The 15,004-nt window shown below is 42.0% G+C and overlaps 1 protein-coding gene across 1 annotated transcript; it reads right to left on the bottom strand.

The window, feature by feature from the left end:
- Positions 1–2,161: 2,161 nt before the first annotated feature.
- On the bottom strand, positions 2,162–10,202 carry p2rx2 (purinergic receptor P2X, ligand-gated ion channel, 2). Its single transcript, XM_041899896.2, has 12 exons — positions 10,007–10,202; positions 7,478–7,613; positions 7,091–7,162; positions 6,780–6,855; positions 6,551–6,647; positions 6,337–6,417; positions 5,905–6,052; positions 4,141–4,271; positions 3,738–3,828; positions 3,541–3,606; positions 3,345–3,422; positions 2,162–3,092 (listed from the first exon to the last, which is right to left on the bottom strand). Exons 1-12 carry the CDS (start codon positions 10,144–10,146, stop codon positions 2,985–2,987), a joined length of 1,224 nt encoding a protein of 407 aa, XP_041755830.1. The 5' UTR covers positions 10,147–10,202; the 3' UTR covers positions 2,162–2,984.
- Positions 10,203–15,004: the final 4,802 nt, after the last annotated feature.

Below are 15,004 nucleotides of genomic sequence, written 5' to 3'. Positions count from 1 at the left end.
AATAACACATGAATAAATGGCAAAACAGACAGGCACAGTCAAAAACAATACAAGCTAACAAATTGAATTGTTTTAAGATGGTCAGACTATGGACCGTTTAGCTATTAAATTTTGAATTTTAGGACCCTGTAGGTATAAAGATTCTTTTTAAATACATGATTGAATTTGCCCTTTACTACTATAGCCCATAGAAACGCATTCAATAACACATTAATATATGAATGGCAAAACATGATTTTGGCCCCGTTTTAGCTGTTCCAGACAAGTTTTTGAGAGCTGCCAAAATCCCAATGTCGTTGCCTCCTCGGTGTGCGCAGCCGTCACTGACGCTTGTTTAATGTGAGCTGGTCAGAGACGCAATCCAAGGGCTACGGATCTTGTCTTTGAGCTGTCCCAGACGTCCCGATATTTTGGTTTTATCCGCACAAAATCTACAATGCTCTTGTAGTGTAAGATGTGCAAAGACAAATTTTGAGAACAGCGATGACATTGATTCGCATCTTCCAGAATGTGTAGACTCTAGAGCAGGATCGATTACTACTACTAGTATTTGTCTGTCCTTGCCTTTAAAGTGGCAATATGTAACTTTTTGGGCGACCAGACCAAATTCACATAGAACAGATCTACCGCTTCTTAGACTTTTCTATGTGTGCTATTTCTATGCTTCCCATTAAGTTTCGTTTTTGCGTCTTTTACATTTGGTTTTGTACATCAGCTTCAAACAGCAGAAAATGCAATATTATTGGTTAAGGAAAATTTATTTCACAGCTGTTATTCAATTCAATGTTATTCAATTGAATTATAAATATTGTCTAGACATTTCAACTCTGTATGGCAAGCGTGAATGTCTGACTGAAAACGTTTGAGGCAGCTTTGAGCCACAGCTTGCTGTAGCTATGTTAAATCTAATCGCATCATCGTTTTCGCAAGACAGTGTGGTATCGACAATCCTCACGACCAAGTGAAGAATCTTGTAGTGTGTGACACCCCTGTGCCACATCGTTTAGTGTGTGCACCACTTCATTGGCAAGACAAAAAAATATACAGGAAAGGCCGTCGTTTAATGTGAGAGGCTCAGCCATGTTAGGATTTTGAGTTTCTGTGGATGCATTTGAGTTTCTGTGGAATCAGAACATAGAAAGCTATCAGAGCCTGCTGCTCCAAGACCTGCGCTTTATCATTACTATACTGCTGATGTTGAGCATGAGTTTCCAGGAGTTGAAATTACAGTTTAGTGCAGAAGTGCTTGGCTTTAGAATTTGTTGATTTAGCCTATCTAGAGTGATGATGATGAGGAAGAGTGCACATTCATCCCTGGGTCTCTTTGTTGTGGTCATCTGTAAAGAAAAAAGCCACTGGTTATGGCATCTCCAAGTCTAGATCAAAGTGATCTTAACCCATCAACCTCCATCAGGATAACCTCATTGTCCCAGAGAACTCACTTTGCTTACTGATGGGCATTTCTCTCTCAGACCAGTAATCTGATTTCACATCTACACTGGAGCTGAGTCTTACAATTAGATTGGTTGTATTGGGTTCCCTGCCGACAGATAGCTTGTCTCAAATGATTGAGTGAAGTACTTACTGTACAGAGCCCAATATACTTACCATATTCCTTACCATAGTCATTGTGGCTGTCAACAGACAACAGTGGTCCATCTATTGCACAAGACCAGAGGAGGCTGATGGGAGGAACTATAGGAGGACAGGCTCATTTTAATGGCTGGAATGGAATAAATGGAACAGTGTCAAACACTTTAAACATATGGAAACCACCACACTGGGCACACACTGGTTGAATCAACATTGTTTCCACGTCATTTCAATGAAATTACATTGAACCAACGTGGAATAGACATTGAATTGACGTCTTTGCCCAGTGGGACATGTTTGACTTCGTTCCATTCATTCATACCAGCCATTACAATGAGCCCTTCCTCCTATAGCTCCCCCCACCAGCCTCCTCTGCACAAGACAGTCACTGATCCAGTAGACCTAAGACATAAGTCCTTTTCGATATCGATGTTTCTATTCTTCACTACGAGTCCAGATGGATTCACACTTCCCCACAATCTTGTTATAGAAACCATTTTGTGGGAAATGTCATCATTATTTAATTACTCTCTCTGAGAGTAGCTCTCCTCTTAGGCCTCTCGCTCAGCATCAGTATTCTACATGAACATTGAAGGAGGGAATATAGGAGTCCCAGAGACTATTGTCCCTGAACATAATATACTGAAATTGCCTATCATCATCTTTTTGATTCATCCATTGTTTGAAATGCGTAGTTTTGTGTTTTCAAACCAGAAAACTGATCTACCAAAATATTGTTTCTTTATTTCTTCCAATCTGATCTTTTTACAGTATATTATTGACTGGCAGAGATCACAAGTTATAAGTTGATGATGCTAGACATTTATTGTTGTGTTTGCATGTATTTTATAGCTTATACAGTTATTGACCTGGTTCAGGGTAGACTGTAGAAAGAGGGTTCTCAGTATAATGTACTCCAACATGTTTAGCTGATTGTGATTCAATTATTTAGTTTAGTTTTATGGGTTGGATTAAATTCCGATAATTTGCAATTATTTGAGATTCAGTTGGGGTCAGTACCATTTCAGTCCCTGTCAGTTGAACTGGACATGGAATCTCTCCATTGGAGTCTAATTCAATTCCTGAATCAACAGGAATTTTCATGAAAAATGTACACTAACCCATCATAGGAGATTGCTTTTAGTGAAAGAACTGGTGGCACTCTAACTAAGTAGGATGTCTTAGTGGTCTTAGCTGTCTTTCAGTTAAATCCCGCAGGGACATAGGTTGCCCATCAAGGAGGTCTCTCTGAGGACATCTGAGACTGCTTGGGGGGAAAGGCCGTCTGTCTGTCCCGTCCGTCTGATCAGCAGTCAGGTGTCTGAGGAAGAGCATCATCCATGCATGTGGCCAAAGACTGATGTGGCCAGAGGGCACTGTTGGGGGGGACGTCACAGGGCCACTCCCTCTGACAGGTCTGAGTGGGTGGAGCCATAGCTGATGATGTTGAATTCTGTGGGAATTGTGAGGGTCTGGCTGGGGTTGGGCACTTTACTGTCCTGTAGAAATATACAGTCAGAATAACATAACATTTCTTTGGAAGAATGCTAACTCACAGATAGGGACTAAGACTGAAATACTATATTATATGAATAATTTTACACATTAAACTCCTATATTCTTTGGGAGCTACATTACCTAACTGGATGTGCAATCAATGATAAGGGCTATGATATAGCAGAAAATGGTTAACAGAATAAAATAAATATGATCATGAATATATGTATAGAATCAAAATGTTTTTTTCTTACATCATCAAACTTTCTGCCACTGTAGATAGCGTTCTTGTCAATGAAAGTGAGCATGATCCAGTCACAGATAATGGAACACTGGAATGAATAAAAGTAACGTCAATGAATGAGTAGGAGTTGGCACAACCATTACTGGAAGCTGGTACTGTACAAACAGATATCAACTCATACCACAAGAGTGCTGAATCAAACTCACTATTCCAACTGATGTCATGGCTGTCACTGTGTTGATGATAGTTGGGATGATGCTGAATCGTCCAGCCTGGAGATGAATTATTACAGAGTATGACATTGACTAAGTGCATAACCGTATGTCACTAACTAATTGTTCTGATCAACTGGTTATTGATGAATTGAGTACTGATGAAGGAGGTTAAAGGAGCAACTTCTTACATGTCCATGAACTATGACATCAAGACGAATCCCAAAGGCCTTGATAAGTGTCCGGAACTCTTCTCCATCTTTGCTGTAATACTTGGCAAATCTAAACAGAATTGTCAAAGTCAAACAACCATAGAAAAAGGGGGAAAGAGTCCTCCATGCCTCTTCATTACCAAGATACAGCAGAAATAGTCTCAAAATATTACAGTAGGTCATGTAAATGAGATGGCAAGAGTAAAGAGATGGTCGTATTCACTAAGCACCAAACGGAAGAAAGCTGACTAAAACAGGGAGGAACCACTTGAACTTGTCCAATAAGAAACACTTGTTTCCGGTTTCTGTTGCAAAACATTTGCTGTGGTGTGCACTAATGAATACGACCCAAGCATTCACAAGATGCTATGAAGAGGCTCACCTGAAGTTGTAACCAGAGCTGGGCAGGTTCTTCCGAAGGTCCAGGCGACGAAATGAGTATGTGGGTTTACACTCCGAGGGGTCCAGGTCAAGGTCACACTTCCAGTTAATGAAGACCCCAATCACTCCCCCCTGACAGGATACAATCCATTAGCTCTCTAACTAAACCATTACAGTGCTCTATCCAACACAACTTCACATTCCTCACTATTGTTGATTGTCTTTTTTATTTTTTATTGCCATTATCTATTATTTCCGTTATCAGTAATCACTGTCAGATTCAGAAATATTAGAGACACACATATTGTTAGAGACATTAGACCTAGATGGAAGATTGTGTCTTTGTGTGTCCTGTGAGCCCTGAATAATACGTGTTCTCTATACTTAATATGATTTGTAAAATGGGATATACATTTTGACTGTATGTACAGTGCCTTGCAAAAGTATTCATCCCCCTTGGCGTTTTTCCTATTTTGTTGCATTACAACCTGTAATTTAAATTGATTTTTATTTGGATTTCATGTAATGGACATACACCAAATAGTCCAAATTGGTGAAGTGAAATGAAAAAAAAATCAGGGTTGGGTTATAAAAAAAATATCAGAAACTTTGAACATCCCACGGAGCACCATGAAATCCATTATTAGAAAATGGAAAGAATATGGCACCACAACAAACCTGCCAAGAGAGGGCCGCCCACCAAAACTCATGGACCAGGCAAGGAGGGCATTAATCAGAGAGGCAACAAAGAGACCAAAGATAACCCTGAAGGAGCTGCAAAGCTCCACAGCGGAGATTGGAGTATCTGTCCATAGGACCACTTTAAGCCATACACTCCACAGAGCTGGGCTTTACGGAAGAGTGGCCAGAAAAAAGCCATTGCAAACACATTTGGTGTTCGCCAAAAGGCATGTGGGAGACTCCCCAAACATATGGAATAAGGTACTGTGGTCAGATGAGACTAAAATTGAGCTTTTTGGCCTTCAAGGAAAACACTATGTCTGGCGCAAACCCAACACCTCTCATCACCCCGAGAACACCATCCCCACAGTGAAGCATGGTGGTGGCAGCATCATGCTGTGGGGATGTTTTTCATCGGCAGGGACTGGGAAACTGGTCAGAATTGAAGGAATGATGGATGGCGCTAAATACAGAGAAATTCTTGAGGGAAACCTGTTTCAGTCTTCCAGAGATTTGAGACTGGGACGGAGGTTCACCTTCCAGCAGGATAATGACCCTAAGCATACTGCTAAAGCAACACTCGAGTGGTTTAAGGGGAAACATTTAAATGTCTTGGAATGGCCTAGTCAAAGCCCAGACCTCAATCCAATTGAGAATCTGTGGTATGATTTAAAGATTGCTCTACACCAGCGGAACCCATCCAACTTGAAGGAGCTGGAGCAGTTTTGCCTTGAAGAATGGGCAACAATCCAAGTGGCTAGATGTGCCAAGCTTATAGAGACATACCCCAAGAGACTTGCAGCTGTAATTGCTGCAAATGATGTCTCTACAAAGTATTGACATTGGGGGGGTGAATAGTTATGCACGCTCAAGTTTTCTGTTTTTTTGTCTTATTTCTTGTTTGTTTCGCAATAGAAAATGTTTTGCATCTTCAAAGTGGTAGGCATGTTGTGTAAATCAAATGATACAAACCCCCAAAAAATCAATTTTAATTCCAGGTTGTAAGGCAACAAAATAGGAAAAATGCCAAGGGGGTTGAATACTTTCACAAGCCACTGTATGTATATTGCGGGTGTAAACGTACAGTCCTGCAGAGCTCGCTGAACTTCTCCCTGGCCTGTTCTGCGATGTAACCCAGCCGGAAGATGGGGCAGTAGGGGTGTTTCTCCTCATTGTAATGACACTTATTCAGATATTTCTGCCCATTTCGTTTGTTTGGTTTGATGTTTCCTCTGCCAAAAAGATAAGAGAAGATTGCTTGTAGAAACAGTTGAGACTGCATATTTGACGGGGATACAGTTTCCTATATCATACAGTTCTTTAAATCACCTACTTATGGCTCCTTGTCAGTGCATTGAACTTGTATTGCAGCCTGAGGTGCGTGTGTGTGTGTGTGTGTGTGAGTGGGTGCGTGCATGGGTTTTGCATTCTGTGTGTTGTTGAGGTTGATGTGTGTGTGACTGTGTGTCTGTGTACATGCATGTGTGTGTGTGTGTTGTTGAGGTTCATACTATACCTCAGCACTTTAAATTTGGGGAAATGGATGGCATTCTTGATGTAAACAGTGAAATTGATGGCCTCTTCTAACGCCGGCTCCCTGGAGGAGACAACAACAGCTTAGACCCTTGTGCTACAATTATTTTACAAGTGAATTATTCCAGATTAGGGAGACAGTAGTTCTGTTTTTGACTACCTCCTATTTAAAATGTAATATTGATATTGACCCTTACCGTATTGCCGCATAGTCCTCAATAGGACACCAGGTCTGAATCTCACAGGTCTTGAAGGTCTGGTTGTAATAGGGAACACAGCGCCCAGTTCTCTGTCCTACAGGAAACACATCAGACTAAATGCATTAGCTGGAAAAACCATATACTGACAGACAGACAGACAGACAGACTCATAGAACATCTGGCTTAGTGAGACTTTTCACTTCATCCCCTCCTTTACAGTGCGTACCATTGCCATCGAAGTCCACTTCTCCTGAGATGCAGTCCGAGTCCTTTGAGCAGTTGGCATTGGGAACGGTAAAATGCTAAGAAAAAAAGAAAACATCATAGTTCAGACGGCAGCATTAACTGGCTTTCCTTCTCTGTGATGGTATCTTTTCCAGGAGACAGTGCTAGTTGCAATAGTAGGGTATGGAGCAAAGCACACAACTCAATATAAAGCCCTAGTATTGATCATGTGAAAACGACTGCAGTTTTTATTTAGCTCATATTTGGTTTCAGGAGAACACATGAGTGTGGGGAATGGTTGTGACCTCTCACCTCAGCACACGTGCCTTGCCTCTGGTTGTGTGTGACGACTCGTCTCAGTATTGTGCTGATCACGTCACCGCCCTGCAGGTGCAATGCCACACAGAAGAATATACAGTATATGTTGGTAATCACATTGGCTACATGTTAAAAACATACAGTAGCTAGCTACAAATTGCATCTTCTATAGGACATCTATTTGACCTATAATCCTTGCTTTATGAACAAAGAGACAAAGTGCATGTTCAGAATGGACTGCATTGCAGTCGGTGACTGCAAGCTGACTGATCTACAAATCACCCTTTATCCTAAAATATCTACTATTATTTATAGATCAGTCAGGTTGCTCTATCAGTGATCTTGGGACTGAGCGAAATTGATGCTCTCAAGTGGGCTTACCTCTGAGGGTCGGACATATTCCACCATGTCCAGAACGTGGTCCCCCTGCAGTGCTGTGCCTTTCATTTTAGTGTAGACTGAGCTCTCTGGCCTCGTCTCACTGTCCTGATAGGCTTTCTGACTGATAAAGACATACCTGTAGTAGGGCGATATGACAGATGCAGATTAACTTCTGTTCTGAGGACAAATTCAATCCCTCCAGGGTGATTTTAATTGCACTTTACTGCATTGCCATGCTTGTGCTTATTCAGACAATGAAGATATCAATTCAGATCTCTTATGGGTTATGATATATAGATTTTGAAGGATACTTAAAAATGATCAACTTTATTTGAAATGTTTGAAAATCCAATGCTGAAATATAATGTTTATCAGTACAGTAGACAGAGAGACATCTTCCTCTAAAGGACCATTAAAAAAAACAAAATCTATGAAAATTGGCCTATTTGGATCACATTACACAATGATGGTGGTCAGTAATGGCCAATTAGAATACAGCTGTCCCGCTTGACGACATTAACCTGTACAGTGGGGAGAACAAGTATTTGATACTCTGCCGATTTTGAAGGTTTTCCTACTTACAAAGCATGTAGAGGTCTGTAATTTTTATCATATGTACACTTCAACTGTGAGAGACGGAATCTAAAACAAAGATCCAGAAAATCACATTGTATGATTTTTAAGTAATTAATTTGCATTTTATTGCATGACATAAGTATTTGATACATCAGAAAAGCAGAACTTAATATTTGGTACAGAAACCTTTGTTTGCAATTACAGAGATCATACGTTTCCTGTAGGTCTTGACCAGGTTTGCAGACACTGCAGCAGGGATTTTGGCCCACTCCTCCATACAGACCTTCTCCAGATCCTTCAGGTTTCGGGGCTGTCGCTGGGCAATACGGACTTTCAGCTCCCTCCAAATACTTTCTATTGGGTTCAGGTCTGGAGACTGGCTAGGCCACTCCAGGACCTTGAGATGCTTCTTACGGAGCCACTCCTTAGTTGCCCTGGCTGTGTGTTTCGGGTCGTTGTCATGCTGGAAGACCCAGCCACGACCCATCTTCAATGCTCTTACTGAGGGAAGGAGGTTGTTGGCCAAGATCTTAAGATACATGGCCCCATCCATCCTCCCTCAATACGGTGCAGTCATCCTGTCCCCTTTGCAGAAAAGCATCCCCAAAGAATGATGTTTCCACCTTCATGCTTCACGGTTGGGATGGTGTTCTTGGGGTTGTACTCATCCTTCTTCTTCCTCCAAACACGAGAGTGGAGTTTAGACCAAAAGCTCTATTTTTGTCTCATCAGACCACATGACCTTCTTCCATTCCTCCTCTGGATCATCCAGATGGTCATTGGCAAACATCAGACGGGCCTGGACGTGCGCTGGCTTGAGCAGGGGGACCTTGCATGCGCTGCAGGATTTTAATCCATGACGGCGTAGTGTGTTACTAATGGTTTTCTTTGAGACTGTGGTCCCAGCTCTCTTCAGGTCATTGACCAGGTCCTGCCATGTAGTTCTGGGCTGATCCCTCACCTTCCTCATGATCATTGATACCCCACGAGGTGAGATCTTGCATGGAGCCCCAGACCAAGGGGTGATTGACCGTCATCTTGAACTTCCATTTTCTAATAATTGCGCGAACTGTTGTTGCCTTCTCACCAAGCTGCTTGCCTATTGTCCTGTAGCCCATCCCAGCCTTGTGCAGGTCTACAATTTTATCTCTGATGTCCTTACACAGCTCTCTGGTCTTGGCCATTGTGGAGAGGTTGGAGTCTGTTTGATTGAGTGTGGACGAAGGTGTCTTTTATACAGGTACCGAGTTCAAACAGGTGCAGTTAATACAGGTAATGAGTGGAGAACAGGAGGGCTCTTTAAGAAAAACTAACAGGTCTGTGAGGGCCCGAATTCTTAATGGTTGGTAGGTGATCAAATACTTATGTCATGCAATAAAATGCAAATTAATTACTTAAAAATCATACAATGTGATTTTCTGGATCTTTGTTTTAGATTCCGTCTCTCACAGTTGAAGTGTACATGTGATAAAAATTACAGACCTCTACATGTTTTGTAAGTAGGAAAACCTGCAAAATCGGCAGTGTATCAAATACTTGTTCTCCCCACTGTATGTGGTTACCATCGATGCATTTAATTGCGAGTGAAATGCATTTCCTCACCACAAAGGGGCTATTCTCAGCGAATGACTCATTTCACATCACAGTGGCTTGTAAAGCTATTGAAAGCAATAATATGGGTACACTGACAGAACATTCGATCTGACCTTACAAGCCAACCTATATTTTTTTTAAGGTACCTTTCTTTTCTTCTTATGCTTTCCAATACCAGACTTAACGTTGCCTTGTTTGGCAAAATATCTGCATTATCTAAGGCAGGTCACAGATAATGCAACAGAAATACTCTATCACAGAAAAAGTCAGGATAGTTACACACAAAAACAACACTAATTCAAATCACATTTTTGTCTATCTATTTTTTAATGCATGCATAAACAGGAGGCCAGTGCTTACCAGATGAAATAGGTGATCACAAAAACCTGAACCCCCCTATATATGACTCCAAGTTTTTTGTTTTTAACCACCATTACCTTCGGGGTCTCATAGTCCCAGAAACCAATAAAATAATCCTTTATAAACTCAAGCAGTCCCATTATGATTTCTGAGTTTATCAGCTGTCTGTTCAGATGTGAGGTCCTGAGTGACTTGTTCGCAGATACTTCCAAGCTTGTGTAATGAGTCAGTCAGTCAGTCAGTCAGCCACCCTCTCTCTCTCTCTCTCTCTCTCTCTAACGCCCCCTGCCTCATCCCCTGTTGTGCTGTTCTCAAAAATGAATTGCATGGATAAATTCAAGATAAAATGTGATTCACTAATTTGGTTGATTTTTCATGGTAAAGATTAAATATAGTGTTTGTTTTCTTTATTCAGACCTACACAAAAAACACACATTTTATTTCTGCTGGTAGCTGATAGGAACACTTCTCTCTCTCTCTCTCTCTCTCTCTCTCTCTCTCTCTCTCTCTCTCTCTCTCTCTCTCTCTCTCTCTCTCTCTCTCTCTCTCTCTCTCTCTCTCTCTCTCAATTCAATTTAAGGGCTTAATTGGCATGGGAAACGTATGTTAACATTGCCAAAGCAAGTGAAGTAGATAGTAAACAAAAAAGAAATAAACAATAAATATTAACAGTAAACATTACACTCAGAAGTTCCAAAAGAATAAAGATATTTCAAATGTCATATTATGTATATACAGTGTTGGAACAATGTGCAAATAGTTAAAGTACAAATGAGAAAATAAATAAACATAAATATGGGTTGTATTTACAATGGTGTTTGTTCTTCACTGGTTGCCCTTTTCTTGTTGCAACAGGTCATTGCTGCTGTGATGGCACACTGTGGTTTTTCACGCAGTAGATAAGGGAGTTTATCAAAATTGGGTTTGTTTTCGAATTCTTTGTGGATCTCTGTAATCTGAGGGAAATATGTATCTCTAATATGGTCATACATTTGGCAGGAGGTTAGGAAGTGCAGCTCAGTTTCCACCTCATTTTGTGGGCAGTGTGCACATAGCCTGTCTTCTCTTGAGAGCCAGGTCTGCCTACGGCAGCCTTTCTCAATAGCAAGGCTATGCTCGCTGAGTCTGTACATAGTCAAAGCTTTCCTTAAGTTTGGGTCAGTCGCAGTGGTCAGGTATTCTGCCACTGTGTACTCTCTGTTTAGAGCCAAATAGCATTCTAGTTTGCTCTGTTTTTTTGTTAATTCTTTCCAATGTGTCAAGTAATTATCTTTTTGTTTTCTCATGATTTGGTTGGGTCTAATTGTGTTGTTGTTGTTGTCCTGGGGCTCTGTGGGGTATGTTTGTGTTTGTGAACAGAGCCACAGGACCAGCTTACTTAGGGGACTCTTCTCCAAGTTAATCTCTTTGAAAGTTTGGGAATCGCTTCCTTTTAAGTGGTTATAGAATTTAACGGCTCTTTTCTGGATTTTGATAATTAGCGGGTATCGGCCTAATTCTGCTCTGCATGCATTATTTGGTGTTTGTCGTTGTACACTGAGGATATTTTTGCAGAATTCTGCATGCAGAGTCTCAATTTGGTGTTTGTCCCATTTTGTGAATTCTTGGTTGGTGAGCGGACCCCAGACCTCACAACCATGAAGGGCAATGGGTTCTATAACTGATTCAAGTGTTTTTAGCCAGATCCTAATTGGTATGTCAAATTTTATGTCCCTTTTGATGACATAGAAGGCCCTTCTTGCCTTGTCTCTCAGATCGTTCACAGCTTTGTGGAAGTTACCTGTGGCGCAGATGTTTAGGCCGAGGTATGTATAGTTTTTTGTGTGCTCTAGGGCAACGGTGTCTAGATGGAATTTGTATTTGTGGTCCTGGCAACTGGACCTTTTTTGGAACACCATTATTTTTGTCTTACTGAGATTTACTGTCAGGGCCCAGGTCTGACAGAATCTGTGCAGAAGATCTAAACTCAGCAAAAAAAAGAAATGTCCTCTCACTGTCAACTGCGTTTATTTTCAGCAAACTTAACATGTGTAAATATTTGTATGAACATAACAAGATTCAACAACTGAGACATAAACTGAACAAGTTCCACAGACATGTGACTAACAGAAATTGAATAATGTGTCCCTGAACAAAGGGGGTCAAAATCAAAAGTAACAGTCAGAATCTGGTGTGGCCACCAGCTGCATTAAGTACTGCAGTGCATCTCCTCCTCATGGACTGCACCAGATTTGCCAGTTCTTGCTGTCAGATGTTACCCCACTCTTCCACCAAGGCACCTGCAAGTTCCCAGACATTTCTGGGGGGAATGGCCCTAGCCCTCACCCTCCGATCCAATAGGTCCCAGACATGCTCAATGGGATTGAGATCCGGGCTCTTCGTTGGCCATGGCAGAACACTGACATTCCTGTCTTGCAGGGAATCACGCACAGAACGAGCAGTATGGCTGGTGGCATTGTCATGCTGGAGGGTCATGTCAGGATGAGCGTGCAGGAAGGGTACCACATGAGGGAGGAGGATGTCTTCCCTGTAACGCACAGCGTTGAGATTGCCTGCAATGACAACAAGCTCAGTCCGATGATGCTGTGACACACCGCCCCAGACCATGATGGACCCTCCACCTCCAAATCGATCCCGCTCCAGAGTACAGGCCTCGGTGTAACACTAATTCCTTCGACGATAAACGCGAATCCGACCATCACCCCTGGTGAGACAAAACCGCGACTCATCAGTGAAGATCACTTTTTGCCAGTCCTGTCTGGTCCAGCGATGGTGGGTTTGTGCCCATAGGCAGCGTTGTTGCTGGTGATGTCTGGTGAGGACCTGCCTTACAACAGGCCTACAAGCCCTCAGTCCAGCCTCTCTCAGCCTATTGCGGACAGTCTGAGCACCGATGGAGGGATTGTGCGTTCCTGGTGTAACTCGGGCAGTTGTTGTTGCCATCCTGTACCTGTCCCGCAGGTGTGATGTTCGGATGTACCGATCCTGTGCAGGTGTTGTTACACGTGGTCTGCCACTGCGAGGACAATCAGCTGTCCGTCCTGTCTCCCTGTAGCGCTGTCTTAGGCGTCTCACAGTACGGACATTGCAATTTATTGCCCTGGCCACATCTGCAGTCCTCATGCCTCCTTGCAGCATGCCTAAGGCACGTTCACGTAGATGAGCAGGGACCCTGGGCATCTTTCTTTTTGTGTTTTTCAGAGTCAGTAGAAAGGCCTCTTTAGTGTCTTACGTTTTCATAACTGTGACCTTAATTGCCTACCGTCTGTAAGCTGTTAGTACCTTAACGACCGTTCCACCGGTGCATGTTCATTAATTGTTTATGGTTCATTGAACAAGCAAGGGAAACAGTGTTTAAACACTTTACAATGAAGATCTGTGAAGTTATTTGGATTTTTACAAATTATCTTTGAAAGACAGGGTCCTGAAAAAGGGACGTTTCTTTTTTTGCTGAGTTTAGGTGCTGCTGTAGGCCCTCGTTGGTTGGTGACAGAAGCACCAGATCATCAGCAAACAGTAGACATTTGACTTCAGATTGTAGTAGGGTGAGGCCGGGTGCTGCAGACTGTTCTAGTGCCTTCGCCAATTCGTTGATATATATGTTGAAGAGGGTGAGGCTTAAACTGCATCCCTGTCTCACCCCACGGCCCTGTGGAAAGAAATGTGTGTGTTTTTTGCCAATTTTAACCGCACACTTGTTGTTTGTGTACATGGGTTTTATAATGTCGTATGTTTTCCCCCCAACCCCACTTTCCATCAATTTGTATAGCAGACCCTCATACCAAATTGAGTCAAAAGCTTTTTTGAAATCAACAAAGCATGAGAAGACTTTGCCTTTGTTTTGGTTTGTTTGTTTGTCAATTAGGGTGTGCAGGGTGAATACGTGGTCTGTTGTACGGTAATTTGGTTAAAAGCCAATTTGACATTTGCTCAGTACATTGTTTTCACTGAGGAAATTAACTAGTCTGCTGTTAATGATAATGCAGAGGATTTTCCCAAGGTTGCTGTTGACGCATATTCCACGGTAGTTATTGGGGTCAAATTTGTCTCCACTTTTGTGGATTGGGGTGATCAGTCCTTGGTTCCAAATATTTGGGAAGATGCCAGAGCTAAGGATGATGTTAAAGAGTTTAAGTATAACCAATTGGAATTTGTGGTCTGTATATTTTATCATTTCATTGAGGATACCATCAACACCACAGGCCTTTTTGGGTTGGAGGGTTTGTATTTTGTCCTGTAGTTCATTCAATGTAATTGGAGAATCCAGTGGGTTCTGGTAGTCTTTAATAGTTGATTCTAAGATTTCCATATTTTTTTGCTGTTTGTTCTTTGTTATAGGGCCAAAAAGATTGGAGAAGTGGTTTACCCATACATCTCCGTTTTGGATAGATAGCTCTTCGTGTTGTTGTTTGTTTAGTGTTTTCCAATTTTCCCAGAAGTGGTTAGAGTCTATGGATTCTTCAATTACATTGAGCTGATTTCTGACATGCTGTTCCTTCTTTTTCCGTAGTATATTTCTGTATTGTTTTAGTGATTCACCATAGTGGCGCAGTGGTCTAAGGCACTGCATCGCAGTGCTAGCTGTGCTACTAGAGATCCTGGTTCGAATTCAGGCTCTGTCATAGCCGGCCGCGACCGGGAGACCCATGGGGCGGCGCACAATTGGCCCAGCGTCGAACAGGGTAGGGGAGGGAATGGCCGGCAGGGATGTAGCTCAGTTGGTAGAGCATGGCGTTTGCAATGCCAGGGTTGTGGGTTTGATTCCCACGGGGGGCCAGTATGAAAAATAAAATTATGCATGCACTCACCAACTGTAAGTCGCTCTGGATAAGAGCGTCTGCTAAATGACTAAAATGTAAATGTAAATGTAAATGAGTAGGCTCAGGTTTTCCGGGTCTCTATGTTTTTGGTTGGATAGGTTTCTCAATTTCTTTCTTAGGTTTTTGCATTCTTCATCAAACCATTTGTCACTGTTGTTACTTTTCTTCGGTTTTCTGT

The sequence above is a fragment of the Coregonus clupeaformis genome, chromosome 16, assembly GCF_020615455.1.
Source record: "Coregonus clupeaformis isolate EN_2021a chromosome 16, ASM2061545v1, whole genome shotgun sequence".
NCBI lineage: Eukaryota > Metazoa > Chordata > Actinopteri > Salmoniformes > Salmonidae > Coregonus > Coregonus clupeaformis.
The sequence above is the reverse complement of the archived record's forward strand: the minus strand, read 5'-3'. Positions and strand labels throughout refer to the sequence as shown.